The sequence below is a fragment of the Ammospiza nelsoni genome, chromosome 2 (genome assembly GCF_027579445.1).
Source record: "Ammospiza nelsoni isolate bAmmNel1 chromosome 2, bAmmNel1.pri, whole genome shotgun sequence".
NCBI lineage: Eukaryota > Metazoa > Chordata > Aves > Passeriformes > Passerellidae > Ammospiza > Ammospiza nelsoni.
This window is the reverse complement of record NC_080634.1, coordinates 63,193,678-63,209,019: the sequence shown is the minus strand read 5'-3', so window position 1 is coordinate 63,209,019 and position 15,342 is coordinate 63,193,678. Positions and strand designations below refer to the sequence as shown.

The 15,342-nt window shown below is 37.0% G+C and overlaps 1 protein-coding gene across 3 annotated transcripts in view; it reads left to right on the top strand.

Moving 5' to 3' along the window:
- The window catches only part of DIAPH3 (diaphanous related formin 3), a 203,317-nt gene that overhangs the window by 144,094 nt on the left and 43,881 nt on the right, over nucleotides 1-15,342 (top strand). For all 3 annotated transcript variants that reach the window (XM_059466391.1, XM_059466390.1, XM_059466392.1), the window contains 2 exons: nucleotides 3,218-3,313; nucleotides 3,741-3,800. In XM_059466391.1, coding sequence (XP_059322374.1) covers nucleotides 3,218-3,313; nucleotides 3,741-3,800 — 156 coding nt within the window. The remainder of the gene's footprint in view (nucleotides 1-3,217; nucleotides 3,314-3,740; nucleotides 3,801-15,342) is intronic.

Sequence of the window (15,342 nt, the reverse complement as noted above, 5' to 3'; positions counted from 1 at the left end):
TTTAATTAGGTATGATATTAAAAAGTGTTTAAATCTTCTATTCTGCAATTGAGGGAAAAGAGATCAGTTAAATCATAAAAGGTATCTTTCTCAAAGGAATTACTGTGGACTATGTAACTATCTGCAAGCCAACCAGAATTCCTAGTTCTGTGGTGTCAAAAGATTGATGCACTTGACTAATTAGGAATCTGGTTGGGACTGGTGCCAGTCATCTGCAGCAGCTTGTGAAAGCCGATTTAAAGGCCCCTTAGGAAGTGTTAATATCGAACAGTATTTGTGACTCTTGTACTGGCATGGTAGCAACATTGTATACGGCTCTCCCAAGGTAATTTAAAAGATTTCTCACATAGTGCATGGTATACTCTCATTTCTTAATCTTCCCATCATAGGCACTTGGACAACATTATTATTAGTGTAGGTACTGATAGTTACCTGCATAGCTTAGCAGCAGTTGTCACAGTCAGCTGCTTATATAGGTATCAGAAACCAGAATTTGGAGCCTACTGAAGTTACACAAGTTTGAAAACCATGCTTTCTACATGTTTTGGGTACAGAGATTGTAAAGTATGTGCTTTTATTTGCAGTGGTTAGCTTGTTTCAATACATCCATGTATACAGAGCAAGTATTAAATGAGTTTTTTTATTCAAGTTTCAATCTTATACAATTTATTCTTCTAATACTGTTTTGCATGTCAATGGAAGCACTAATCTATAATCCACTTTGTGACTACCAGAATATTTCAGATAAGTGTGAAAAACAGATAGTGCATGTAAATGTTACAGATTTACTCCAAGAAGTTGTGGGTTTGCAATATTTCTGTTGCATTATTTTAAATCTTCTTTTTTAAAAAAAATTTGATTAGCCTTTTATAGTAATCAGGGGTTTTTATACTGAAACTTGTTAAGTTTTTGAAATTACTATGAAATCTGTAGTAGTCTTGGACAGACTTAAGAGGAAACAGATGACATGCTGAAATATCATTGAAATTTTTCTTCTGTTATTCCTATTTCCTAAAATAAAACTTATTAACTCTTTTCCGTAGACATGAACGGTATCATTTTGGTGACTGTGATACTATTCAGTATTGTTTGAATTGCCATTACCTAAAATGCTTATAAGCTTTCCTCCAGCATTTATGTTTTTCACGTTTCTTAATGTAACTAATGTCTTGGCTCAAAATTTCTTCAGGCATGTTGGTTTGAAACTATTCACTGACTATATTCATTCTAGACATCAGTATTTTATAGACTTGCATGACATCAGATGGAAAAAGTTAAACAAGTAACAAAAAACCCCCTACCAAACCAACAAGAAAAAAAGACACCACAAAAAACCAACCCCAAACCAAACAAAAACAAAAAACAAAAACAAAACAAAACAAAATCCAAACTTGAACAAAAAAATAGGAAGCTAAAGACATAGTCTGAGTGATTTTTTTATAAGGTGTATTCCAAGCCCTACTAATATGTGTGATAGTCCATTAGTCATAAGAGAGCAAACTCCAGTGTAATAAATAAAGCATGTTATAGCAAACACAAAGAAAAATAGAAAACATTCTATATTTCAGTCTTCATGTTTATTCTATACCTGCCATAAATATAAATGTTAGGCAAAATTATTATTTATTTGCTAATTTTAACTTATTTGGTTTTGTATGTAGCACTTTTGTCTAAGGTTGAAAACTAGTCTGGTAGTGCAGAGTATAGAGAAAGGAGAAGAACTAAGGGTTACTGTTTCCTGGATAGAAAGCTGGCTGGATGGCTGAGCCCAGAGAGTGGTGGTGAGTAGAGTTACATCCAGCTGATGGCTGGCCATGAGTAGCCCTCCACAGGGCTCAGTGTTAGGCCCTGTCCTGTTTAGTATTTTTCAGTAATCTGGATGAGGGAATTGAGTGCCCCCTCAGTCAGTTTGCAGATGACACCAAGCTGGGTGACAACTGTTGAATTGCTGGAGGACAGAAAGGCTCTGCAGGAGGATCTGAACAAACTGTATCACTGGACTGAGGCCAGCTGTATGAGGTTCAACAAAGCCAACTGGTGGGTCCTGAATGTGGGTCACAGCAATCCCCTGCAGGCTGGTGGCAGAGTGGCTGCAAAGCTGCCCTGTGGAAAAGGCCCTGGGGGTGTTGATTGACAGCAGCTGAAAGTGAGCCAGTATGTGCTCAGGTGGCCAATAAGGCCACTGGCACCCTGGTTTGTGTCAGCAATAGTGTGGCCAGCCAGACCAGGGCAGTGATTGTCCCCCTGTACTCAGCGTCTTGTTATATGCAGCAGGTGGTTTAGATCCTGATTTGCATATTCACTGTTAGCGAAAACTGCTGACTCTATCCAAGAGGTGTGTTGACCTAGGGAGTTTTGCCCAGTGGGGTATAATGAGATTTCTATCATGGAAATCTTTATTCCTCCATGGAGGTTTTTTTGTTGTATAGTTAATCCCTGGGCTCTGTTCTTTGTCCTCCCATGCATACATACAATGGGGTAACAAGGTTAAAAAATAGAACACTTTCTGATGTGTTTATTAACGGAAGTAAAAGGAGAGTGTTTAATACTTGCATTTGGTTACCATCTCAGAGTAACATTCATAATTCTTTTGGGGGTAATTCTGCACCTGTGTGTGTTATTAGGGATTATAAGCATATAATTTGATGAGTAGAATTTTCCTGAACTACATCAATTATTTATTATTGGCCAGAGGTTATTAAATGTGAACGGAAAATGGCTTTTGATTAAAGCTATCTATGGATATCACTATATCCTATCCAGTCCAATACTGTTCACTCTGCTCCCTGCTGAGAAACAATTTTAACTTTTTATCACAATAACTGAATGGTCTTTTGTCAAATGTAACAAATCATATAAAGGACAGCTCTCGAAAGCTGACATGAGACTGATTATTTGCAGTTGTAGAAGGGTACTAAAATGAAAATATGAGTTGAATGACATTTTGCTTAAAACTATGCTTGACTCTCCATATAGAGAAAGAGGAATGTGAAATAAGTGGAATAGAATTTGGTCTAGTTCGGTCACTAGAAAACCAAATCTGTTGTAGTTAATTGCAAGAGAGCAATTTGTAAATATTAAAGTACTGGTCGAAGTTTGAAATTATTTATTTTAATAATAATACTGGTATCCATTATTATTGGTTTTTGTTGATGTTATTCTTTATGCTTTGATATTGCTATGGTAACCAAGAGGGTTCTTTCTTTTTCCTTTGCAGAAGGTGAGGAGACTGGAGTGATGGATAGCCTGTTGGAGGCCTTGCAGTCAGGTGCAGCTTTTCGAGACCGAAGGAAAAGGACACCAAGGTCCAGAGGTGAATATTCTATTTTAGATTTTATTTTCCAGAGAAAGTTAAAAGCATTATGGCTTCAGTGCTCTAGAATTTAGATACTGTCAGATTTAATTCGTTAGTACAATGAATTTTCAGGGATGTTCAGACTATTGCTTATGTCAATAAGACTGGGAATTAATATACTGAACTTATTATAGCCAGATCATTATGACAAGACTTTTCAATACAGCCAAATGTACTTTAACTTTTTAGGTTTAATAGTTGTATGGGGGAATTGACAGTTACCTTGCTCCATAAGTGAGTCTGAGTCTGGTGTATAACTGTCATTTATTCCAAGAAATACCTAACTCGTAATTGTTAAATTCCTAAACTTCTGCTTTGTCATGTTGTAATACTCTGGTAGCTTTCAAACAGGTGTTTCATTTCCATTGTTTCTTTGCTTTTGCAGACACACCACAAAATCTCAGTCCAACCACACAGCGGCCTGTGCTGAAAGCTTGTAACCATGGTAATGAACCATATTCATGAATTGCATGCACTTCTTAGCTTAGCTTATGTAGTTGATCTGTGCTTTCAAGACTGCTGTGATTATTTTTTTCAGTTTTGTGCTTTAGTGGAGTACTAAACCATATTGGAATTTGCTTTTTAAGAATCATCTGAATATTACAACCTGAAACTATACTTACTGATTCCTCTGCAAAGCTCTTCTATCTTTTGTGGGATTTTTATTTATTTAAATTCTGATTATGTTTTTAAATTGTAGTACTCTTAAAATCCTTAAGAATCATTATGCAAGTTTTTTAGGGTTCATGGAATTGTAATAGAAAGCAGAGATTGTGTAGTGTTTCAAGTGTTAGTTACTAAGTACCTATTATACTGAATCTGAGAACTTTTGGCATTCATTCTGTGTTTCTTTGTCTTGGTTTTCTTGGTGCTATAGCTGGAATGGTTTAAGCTATTGTTTATCAGTATTAATTCAAAAGGAGTGTTGACTCAATGAGGATATAGTAAATGTTTATTTGTAAACTGCTAAACTATCTCACTGTGATCAGTAGGACTTGTTCTTGCAAGTTTCAGTGCAGGTGTGGGTGCCTGTTAGCTTTGTTAGATAATCTACAGAACATTGCTATATTGGCTGTGTTTTAATTAAGCTTGAGGAGTCCAGAGTGACTCAGTTGCTCATGACTAGTGCGCTCAGGAAAAAGTTTATATCTGTAGTCCTTCTGTTGAAGAGAAAGTTGAATAATGGGAGGAAAAACATCTTCTTTCTTAGTTTTTAAAGCAGATTGCACTATTCTTCTAATATTTATATGCACTGCAGGTTTTATGAAGCAGATGTCATAAAATTGATTACATTAATTTTACCTCATATGTAAGTGTTTATTTCTCTAAGTAAGTGTAGCAAAAAAAAATCCCAAACCTGTTCAATTTGGCAAATAAAAACAAAATTGAAGAAAATAGAGCTGAAAGGACAGTTTGTCGATAATTACAGAAATTGGATCAAAGAGAAATCAAGTATATTTGACAGGTTCTTGTCTAGCACATAACATATTGATATTTAAGTAATGACTATAGAGCACATCTGAATTTACCCTGTAAGTGGTTCTGCTTGTAAGAGCATTCATATTGGGTACTGCTCATATTGGATATTGCTCTTACTGTTCTTATCAGCACATTCCATCTAGGTAGCTGTCTGTAGACAGATTTGTAACTTCAAGTTTTCAAACTTAACTGCCTTTGGTCAAACACTATGGCCATATTTCAGATTAAAAAACAAAACAACAAAAAAAAACACTCACACTCACCAAAATTTTAATGCTGAAAAATCTTAGTCTAAACCATGGATGAATTTGTACATCAGATGGATATAATTTGGTGCTAAAGTCTGAAGTTCAGATATCTAATTTGGAGAGAAGAATAAAAATAAACTCTTGGATCTTTTGTTGTTTTTACCAAAGTCAGTTTTTCCATAGAGCATTTTGAGAAAGTCTCATTCTAAGACATTTTAAAAGGAATTCAATGTTTCTTTTACTTGTCTTTTTGGTGGAGAAACAGGCTAGTACAGATCCGAGCTTGATTTTAAGGAATGAGCATGTTTTTGATTTGTTGACACTTGTCACAATGTCTATGTGTTACATCTTACTATCTTGAGCCAAATAGAGTACCAAACCTGGTGTAGATTATGATGAGTTCAGAGCCTTTTTTTTCCTTTTTAGTAAAAGTATATGGTCATTTAAGTTACTTACTGTCTAGAATGAATGCTAGACTCTGAATGTCAAAGTCAATTTTGGATAATAACAGTATTAATAACATTAAAAAAGTTAATGTGGTCAGTCAAGATAGGAATTATAATGATAAAGTTTCTTTAATTTTCTGAGTTCAACATTGTATGTCAGTATTGTTCTCTGTATCATTTTTTTCTTGCACTTTATATCTGATGCTCAATAGCTTGTTCTTTCTATCTATATGTGTCTAGTAAGTGATAAATGCTCTATACAATGGTCTATTATGTATATACCATACAAGCAAGAAGTCCATGACTTCAGAAAAACTGGGATATGTTATTGGACAGGAGTATTGGCTTGGTTGTTCCTAATTTGCTATTTTTTTTCCCAGCCCAAAACTTCAAATGGATGCCAAATTTTATATCACAGGAAAAAAACCCCCTGTCTTACTGTAAAGCTAAAATATGTGGAGATTGCTGAAATTCCTTAACTAGCAATTCAAGCACTTTCCATGTTTGCTTCTGTACTGGTTTTGGCTGTTTGGGTTGGCTGGTTACTGTTTATTCTGCTGAGACTGACAGATTCATTTATAGTAGATATATTCTATTAATGCACACTGCAGATTCATACCTAGGATTCATCATACAGTCAAAAAGAATTACTAGCCATGACTTGAAATGGCTGTCCTGAATCCTTTAGAGTGGAGTAATCTCTGTTGGGCAGGTGCCATCAAGTTCTAACTAATCTCTTCTGTTTCAAAACACAACCAACCAAACCAAATTAAAAAAAGTCTAGTTTCACCTTTCTGATTAAAGATATTTCTCTTAAAAAAGTGGAAACCAAATCAGATCCAAGCATAAATGGCGTTATAACCCCAAGCTGGTAATTAAGTGCCTCACAGCCACACACTCTGTCTTCCCTGGTGGGATGGAAATAGGTAAAGCTCATGGGTTGAGAAAAGAACAGTGTAATAATTGAAATAGGGTAATGATAAAAATACTACTACTACTAAAAATAATAATAATGAGGAGGAGTAAAAAGTAGAGGGAGGGAGAGGAATGAAACACAAAAGAAACAAGTGATACGCAGTGCAATTGCTCACCACTGTGGGCTAATGCTGAGCCAGTCTCTTCCTAGCAATCAACATCTCCTGACCAACTTCCTCAGTTTGCATGCTGAGCCTGATGCCACGTGGAATGGAGAGTCCCTTTGGCCAGTTCAGGCCAGCTGACCCAGCTGTGCTCCCCCCAGTTTATTGTGCCTCTGCTCACGGAGCAGGGCATGTGCAGAGCACGTGAACATCCCAGAGCATGGGATCCTGAAAATTCTTGACTTAGGCACTGCTGAGCAACAACTAAAACATTGGTGTGTTACCAGCATTCTTCATGGACTCAGTTCAAAACAGAGCACTGTACCAGCTACTAGGAAGGGAATTAAGTCTATCCCACACAAACACAAGACAGGGAACTGGTTCCATGTCTCATGAGGCATGACAAGGGGGAGAAATATAGCCTGAATGCACACTTTTTTCCATAGCTGTCGTATAAATGGAAGCAGGAAGGAAATTTTTCCAACCATTGCCAGTGTCACCCTTAGTACAATGCTACACAAGGTATCAAACTAGCATTTGCTTTTCAGGCTTAGCCAAACCCTGTGAAACAAAATAATACAGAGGAGCCAGCCAACACTGCTCAGGTCTAGAACTGGGAACTGGAATTGTTTCCTTTAACTAAATAGACTACTTAAGGAAAAAAAAAGAGCAATAATAAATTTAGTGAAATGCTGGGTAATGTGTGGGCTGTTTATCTCTTTGTGATCTGTTGAGCTCCCCTGAAACCTCTGGTAGTGTTCAGCTTGTACTTCTAGTTAAAAAAGACTGCTTGTTCTCATGCTACTGCTTGTTCTCATTCCATGGTAGCCAAATGTGTGTTATTTTATTTTCAATCCTACTGCTTTCTTCTGTTTTTGAACAGATTGCCTCTTTCTAACCTGATATGTGTTTAAAAAAACATGTGTTTAAAAAAAGATTGGATGTGACACTTGGTGCTATGGTTTAGTTGAGGTGTTAGGGCATGGGTTGGACTCAATGATCTTGAAAGGCTCTTCCAACTTTGTGCTTCTGTGATATGTAGGTTTTGTCAAGTTTAAATCTTCTCTAATTGTGTGACCAGAATTACCAGTTGTATTTTTAATGCTTGTGACAAGGCCCATCAAGTCACAATATTTCTTGTGGAGAAAAATTCCTGCTGCATAACTAACAGAAGTAATATACATTAAGAATTGCCAAGTCTTGGAAGGGGTTTAATGCCTTAAGAATGCAAGTATGATACACTAGATTTTAGTGGATATAGATACAATTGGTATATTTCATTCCCATTCATAGTGGTTTTTATTTTTGTGTTACCCACTGAATTACATCTATGTGCAAAACTATGTGTTAATGTTACAGTTTGCTTTAACTGCAAAGGACCACGGACTGCAGTAAGTATTGTGGTACATGCTTTTGCTGTAATTCCAATTCAGAGCACTGTTTGACACAAGCAAAGTATTGGTATAGTTTTAGTGGTGTGCTTAGGATTCAATAGCATCTAACAGAGGAGCTCTTTTATTTTATTTAGGAAGCAGAAGAAAGCACGTAATTTTCAGCAATCAGGATGTTGCACATTAGAAGATCATTTCAAGCAGCTAATAGCTGTGGCTGATCTGAGTCTTTCAGTTGTTTACAACAAGAGTCAAGGCATATTTGCAGCTTGTATGTTTACTTCAAACTACTAAAGTCCAGATACATGGAGCAGCATATCCAAGGCAGGGCAGAGCCCACTGCAGCACAGAAAGCTGCATTATTCACTAAGTTTTTGGTCAGGTTTTGCAGCCTGCATCAAGTTCTCTGCTGCTATGGCTACGCATTTATTTGCTGTAGTATTAGCCAAGCTAATGCTACCTGAATTGCATGAATACAAATTTGAGATGCAGCTTTGATTGCATGTAAACACATACCTCAAATGCAGCAGAAAGAATTTATCTTTACAAGTTGATCGTATTAAAAATGTTGTGAGTAAAGAAAAGCTATAATAAAATGCAAGCAAAAAATACAGATTGCTTTTTGAGACTGCAGAGCTTGAAAGAAATCTTTCTGTCACAATCAGTAATTGCATTGTGGACAACATTTCTAAAGGTGACAAAAAGGTCTTGTTTCTATATTGAGATCAAACTTCCATTGTAAGAGATTGTAATTATTACAGCTTTTTGTTCAGTAAATCTATACACAATAGAATAATTTTCATGTCACATCTAGTCTGAAGCATTTTAAAGACTTCTGTTAAATAAAACCCTTATATAGTAAAGTCATTCTCTCCCAATTAAGCATAGGGAAACCCTTTTTTCATGTGTTCGGTTCTTTTCATCTCATATTTATAATAGAACTGTCATCTGATAGTCATATTAATGTCTCTGCTACCTTATTTTTGACAAGCAAAGCTGACAGTGAGCTCAAGCTCATCTTAGTTCTTGAAACTGTGTGACCACATAGAGGTCATTTTTATTTCATCATTGTACTTGACAGCAAGCTATGATTGGCATTTCAACCTAATTTTTCCTTAAGTCTGTGTATGTGGTTGTCTTTTCCTCACCTGTATGTAGTGAACATTAGGAAGTACCTAACAGTGAAGAAGCTACCCATGAAGATAACTTTTTCCCCAGAGCATGTTAGCAGTAAAGGCACCCTCTTGAGCATTAGCAGTCCTTCGCAGTAGATACTGCTTTCAAGGCACTGTGCATGTTTAGCCATGTGATCACAAAACATCAGTACCTCTGGTGGAGAAAATTTTTGTTAAGCTTTGTGAACTTTTACTCAATAGACAAGTTTTCTCACTAGAAGACATGGAATAACTGTAGGCACTGTTATGAAAGGAAAACATTTAATAGGATTTCTATAAAAAATGGTTCTCAGATGTTGCCATTTTAAGACCAAACCTTCACTTCAATATTGCCTTCATAGGTCAAGTAAAATTGCTGCTTATTCTAACAGAAATAATTCCCCTGGAACCATCTACACTGTTTATAATAGTTTTTTTTTTTTCCTAGAGCATACTGCAGAGTTCAAAGGAACTGACCATAAAAGTCAATTTTGCATGTGTGGAAAGAAAAAATAATATCCAGACAAGGAAAGTGAATTTACACATTTTTATTTCTGTCATTAGAAGTATTTCTGCATTGCTGCAGTTGAAAACACATATCATCACAAAAATATCCCTGAAGAATTTCATTCCAAAATATCTAGGAAAAAGATTAATTTTGATGCAGAGTTTTTAGCAGTCTCTCACACTCATAATTTAATGTTAGCATGAAGAAAATTTCCTACTCAAAAAGGATGGCAGCCAGCGAGAAGAGTTTAGAATGGAAAATGAGAATTTTTGGGGGGGGGACCTTTTCTAACAAAAGGTTCTTTGAAATAAAGAGTGATGTGGAGAGGTATAAACCACTCATTTATTTAAACATTTTATTTTAAAGTGCCAAATGCTGAAAAATGGTTGGAGACTGCCAAGAGTGGGAAAGGATATTTCAAATTAGTAGTAATTGGATATTATTACTGTGAAAATACTGATCTAGACAGAAAAAAATGCTATCTTTCCCTTAGTATAAGCTAAACACACACTGGCAACCTGTATTTAGAAAGATGAGGAGGAATTGTAATCCTATAAAAAATGTCTGTATTTTATTAAAATCTTGTGAGATTTCCCTTATCAACTCTTACGAGTGAGGTTGCATGCATATCCTTCACCCTGTGTCTTATCATATAGCATTATATCTGAACATAATGTAGACAAAAAGAAGAACCCAAGCTTTTTTCAGAGTAAAAATTTTAAGTACTACCCTGAGACAAGGTGGACCTTATCATGTGACCCTTTGAAGATGCCAAATTAGACACTCAGAAGAGCTAATTGCTTCTGTAAATATTTTGCCAGTGTTCATTGGTATTAGTTGAATAAGATCACAGCTCTCAAGGGAGGCGAGGACACGTTCTGCAAGATAAGAACAGTAGCAAAGAGGTGACATTTGAAAGCAGTGACACTGTATATTCCATAATTGCACATACCATAAATGTCAGCTTCATAATTGCCTAGGTAGGTAACCGGATTTCCAAAAGCTACAGCAGGCAAGTTATATATTCAAATCAGTCAGCTGAACATTTATCAGTGGAAAATCTTAAATCTGCAAAGGGAGCTGTAAATTACCAGCAATTTACCCATATTTGTCTTTTCATATTTTAGTCACACAGAACTTCCCATTCAAAAACAATTACCAAGTTGATAGGTATAGCAAAGAGATTCTGTCACTTCTCAGAGCACTTTTCAAGTCTCTTCCATATTTGTTAAACAAGATTTTAGGTATAAATTTACCAGTCTGTTTCACTTCTGTTTTCTGAATGTTAAGAGCAAATAGTATCTAAACTTCTGCCTCATTCTTCAGAGGCTTTTAGAAATTTCATCTGAGTAGCAGATTTGCTGAACAACAGCCATAAAGCTCTTTATATTGTGGGTTTTTAAAAATAACTAGATAGATATACACACATATATATTTTCTTAAAGGGGTTATCTTTCATAAAGAAACCACCAATAAACCACAAGTGAAATATTTGGTGGGAAATTTTCATCAGCTAGACATTAAAAATGAGCTTTCTCTGGTTAAAGACTTCACTGGAGACAAAATCTGAGATCCTAACAGAGTATGATTCCTGACCTGAGTCTGTTCTGTGACTCCAGTGATGTCTGATTAATGCAACATTGTTTAGTCAATCAGGATTCAAAAGATTTAGAGAAAGCGCAAAATATTTTGCATTAAATTCTTCAAGCATTTTTCTTAAGTCATCTATTTTTGCCATGTAAGTGAATGTGTTCTATTAATGTTCTGGGATTTTTTCCTCCTTTGGAAGAATTTTGTTCATTTTTTTTCCTATGTGGTTGCTGTAACAGAACAAAATATTGTGTAGAACTACTGGAGTTACTCTGCAAAGGTGCAAACATACAGAGAAAACAAGGGTATCTTTAACTTCTCCCTTTTGTTGGGGTGGGAACACTTGGAAAATTTACTTTTAAGTTTTTGAATACTCTAAAGGGAAATTGGCAGTTCAGTTGTATCAGAATTAGTGCTTGTGCCTGTAAGTTGCTTGATAAATCCAGTATCTTGTTTCAAACAAAAAATAGATTAATCTTGTGCATTTCTACCACACATACCTAAGGCAATATCTGCATCAATCATCCAGCAAAATAATCTGAATCCTCAGATTGCCTTTTGGTGGCTCAAACCTGGAGATCATGAGTGATAAAGGAAGGAAATGCAAGAGTCAAATGCAGCTCTTGCTTGAATGGCTGGAGGAAAGATGGTAGCCAGGCTTCCACTGAATGATCTGGATAGTGTGAGCAAGTTACAAATCCTAGATGGGAAGCTGCAGTTCAAGTAATTTAGGGAAAGATCATTTGGATTTTGGAAGATACTGGGCAAATCAATCTACTCCCTTTCAGCATGCACTTTGAAGTAGTTTGGCTCTTATCCTTGGCATGGTAATCTTTTGATTTAAAAAAAAAGCCAACAACTTTTTAAAGCAAAATTGTTTTAACCAAACAGAAAAACTATGTGAAGTCTATGCAATTTCCTAGATGATTTTACTTCTTGGAGGATAACTAATATGTAGCTTCTTTCTGTGAGAGACTGTAACTGTCTACTTAGTAGCATAGTCTTTCTGTTACAATAGTTTGTCATGATGTCTTCAAAAGAAGACTTTGTTGTAATGGTGATGGTCTTTATTTCCATGAGAGAAAGAGTTTTCATCATGCTTTTTCTGTCTCCTGGTATTATCTATCTCCATATACCAGAGAACTAAAAGAAAAGCTGTTTCCTGACCCTGTAAGCTTGATCATATTTGCCATAGATATTAAAAAATCTAAAGACTGGGATTTGGAAAACTAAGAGTGAATTTATTCTACACTATTCAAGCTTGCAGTTCTTGAGTTTTTTCCTTCCTTGTAGCATAGCAAAATGATAAAATAAGAAATTGAAAAGATAACATCGGGACTATTTAGTGTCATAAACAGGGAAATGGAATGAAATCTCAGCAGATTTTCAGCACAGACAAATAATTATTCCTGAGGTATTTCTTTTTATCTGTTTTCTTAGGCTTTAAGCCTGTTTCCTTGTATTTGAAAAGAGATGAGTGTACATGGTGCATTATAATACAGTGCACATAAAAATACTTGAATTGGCTCTAGACAGTCTACTTTGTGTACTTGAGGCAGGATAGCTTTTAGGTCAGGAACAAATTTGGATATCACAGCCCAGTTTGGGGGGTTCAGAAGATATTTGGACATGTGTGTACTACACCTAATTGAGCTATGCAGTTTCAGAAGCATGTCCAAGAATGTGGCAGGAATCATTACCATCCATCCCCATCCATTATGATTATTTGACTCAGTAGACTCACTAACATTTGTTATTTATAGTGGCACTCTGTGAGCAGAGGGGCGAATGAAAAGAAAGGAACTTTCCAGGGATATAGAAAACATGGTTTAAATCCTCTCCTTGAGGGAACAATATATCTTGATGAACCAGGGTTAAACACAGCTGAGTGAGAGCTTTCATTACTCAGTTTAACTTTGGCACCTAAGTTTTACTGGTCTTTTAGCTTGGTAACTAAATTTATTTACAACAGAAGAAATTCATATCAGAGTTGTGTACCTTAGCTGAAAGGCAGCTGTTTGAGTTACTACAGTTACATATTAGCCAGAAAAATAAGTTTTAAAGGTGGTGATCTTCTCATTGTTTTCTCTAGGCTCTAGAGAAAGGATCAGAATATAAAACCTATCAATTCATAACAACTTCTGCTACTTTTATAGCTTTGTATAAGGTTGGTATTTTCTGATTTTGTGTTTTTTTTTTTTTACTGTAGTCATAATTACATTTGGTGATTTTTTTTAATGTTGCCTTATTTTTAAAAGCAGAGATTAATCCCCAAATACTCTCAATTCCTTGCTGAAATTGCTTTCTTTTCGGTGCATAAGCACAAAAACATTTATCTGGGGACATATTCTTATTTCAGTGGGTGCATTTTATTGCTGTCATTACCAGACAAGGGAGACTGAATATATATTTTTTCTTCCTATGCTTTAAAATATAAATATCACCTTTGATCCATCTTTTCCATGATAAAGTGAACTTTATGGTATCTAATCTTTCACTCTGCCATCAGTAGCTCAAGAACTGAGTCAATCTAATGCTTCCAAATCTGCTGATTAACTCATACTAACACAATTCCAAATTAGGCAATTAGGCTGAGGGAGGAGTTTGTGGAGGACATTGTTTTGGTCAGTATTTATAAAGTGAGATAACATTAAATGACAGCTATGTCAAAATAAATGCTAGAGGCTAATAGAGTGCCCCATCCTTTCCTCTGATCCTAAACTTTGTGGAGGTGAGTGGGAAGTGGCTTTGGTTTTGGGTTGCTTGGGTTTTTATAGAATCATTAAGGTTGAAAAAGACCTCCAACAACATTGAGTTCAACCTTTGATCGAACACCACCATGTCAACTGAAGAATGGCACGAAGTGCCACATCCAGTAATCTCTTGAACACTACCAAAGATGGTGGCCCTACCACCTCCCTGGGTAGCCCATGTCAAAGCCTTGCCACCCATTCAGTGAAGATTTTCTTCCTGGTGTCCATCCTAAACCTACCCTTGTGCAACTTGAGGCTGTGTCCTCTTGTCATGTTGCTGATTGCCTGGGAAAAGAGGCCAGCCTCCACCTTGCTGAAGGTGATAGAGTTGTAGAGAGAGATGAAGTCTACCGTGAGCCTCCTTTTTCTCAGGATAAACAACCCCAGCTCCATTGCCCTTCTCTGCACACACTGCAGCACCTCAATGTCTTTCTTCCAGTGAGGGACCCATAAACAGAGGTCTTGAGTGCCTCACCAGTGCTGAGTACAGGGGGACAATCAGTGCCCTGGTCCTGCTGGCCTCAGCATTGTTGACACAGGCCAAGATACCATTGGCCTTCTTGGCCACCTGGGCACACATTGGATCGTGTTCAGTTGCTGTCAACCATCACCCCCAGGGACTTTTCCATGGGGAAGCTTTCCACCCACATTGCCTCCAGCCTGTGCTGTAGTGCTGCAAGGGGTTGTTGTTATCCACATGCAGGACCCACCATTTGGCCTGGTTGAACCTCATTCATTTGGCCTCAGTCCATTGATCCAGCTTGTTCAGATCCTTCTGCAGAGCCCTCCTGACCTGCAGCAGATGAACACTCCTGCCCAGCTCAGTGTCATCTGCAAACTGACTGAGGCTGCACTTGACGCCCTCATCCAGATCATCAGTAAGGATGTTAAACAGGACTGGTCCCCATGCTGAGCCCTGGGGAACACTGCTAGCAACGGGCTGCCAACTGGGTTTAGTTCCTTTCTCCACCACTGTCTGGCCCTGACCATCCAGGCAGCTAAGACTGCACCCTCTCTAAGCCATGGTCTGTCATCTTCTCCAGGAGAATGGTGTAGGAGACAGTGTTGAAGGTCTTACTGAAGTCTGTGTAGACTACATCTACAGCCTTTCATCAGTCACCTGGGTGATGAAAGGAGATCTGGTTAGTCAAGCAGGACCTGCCTTTCCTAAACCTGTGTTGGCTGGGCCTGATGCCCTGGTTGTCCTGCACATGCCATGGGATGGCACTCAAGATAATCTGTTCTGTAACCTTCCCCAGCACCGAAGTCAGGCTGCCAGGCCTGTAGTTTACAGGATCCTCCTTCCCACCCTTTTGATAGATGGATGAAATTTGTCATA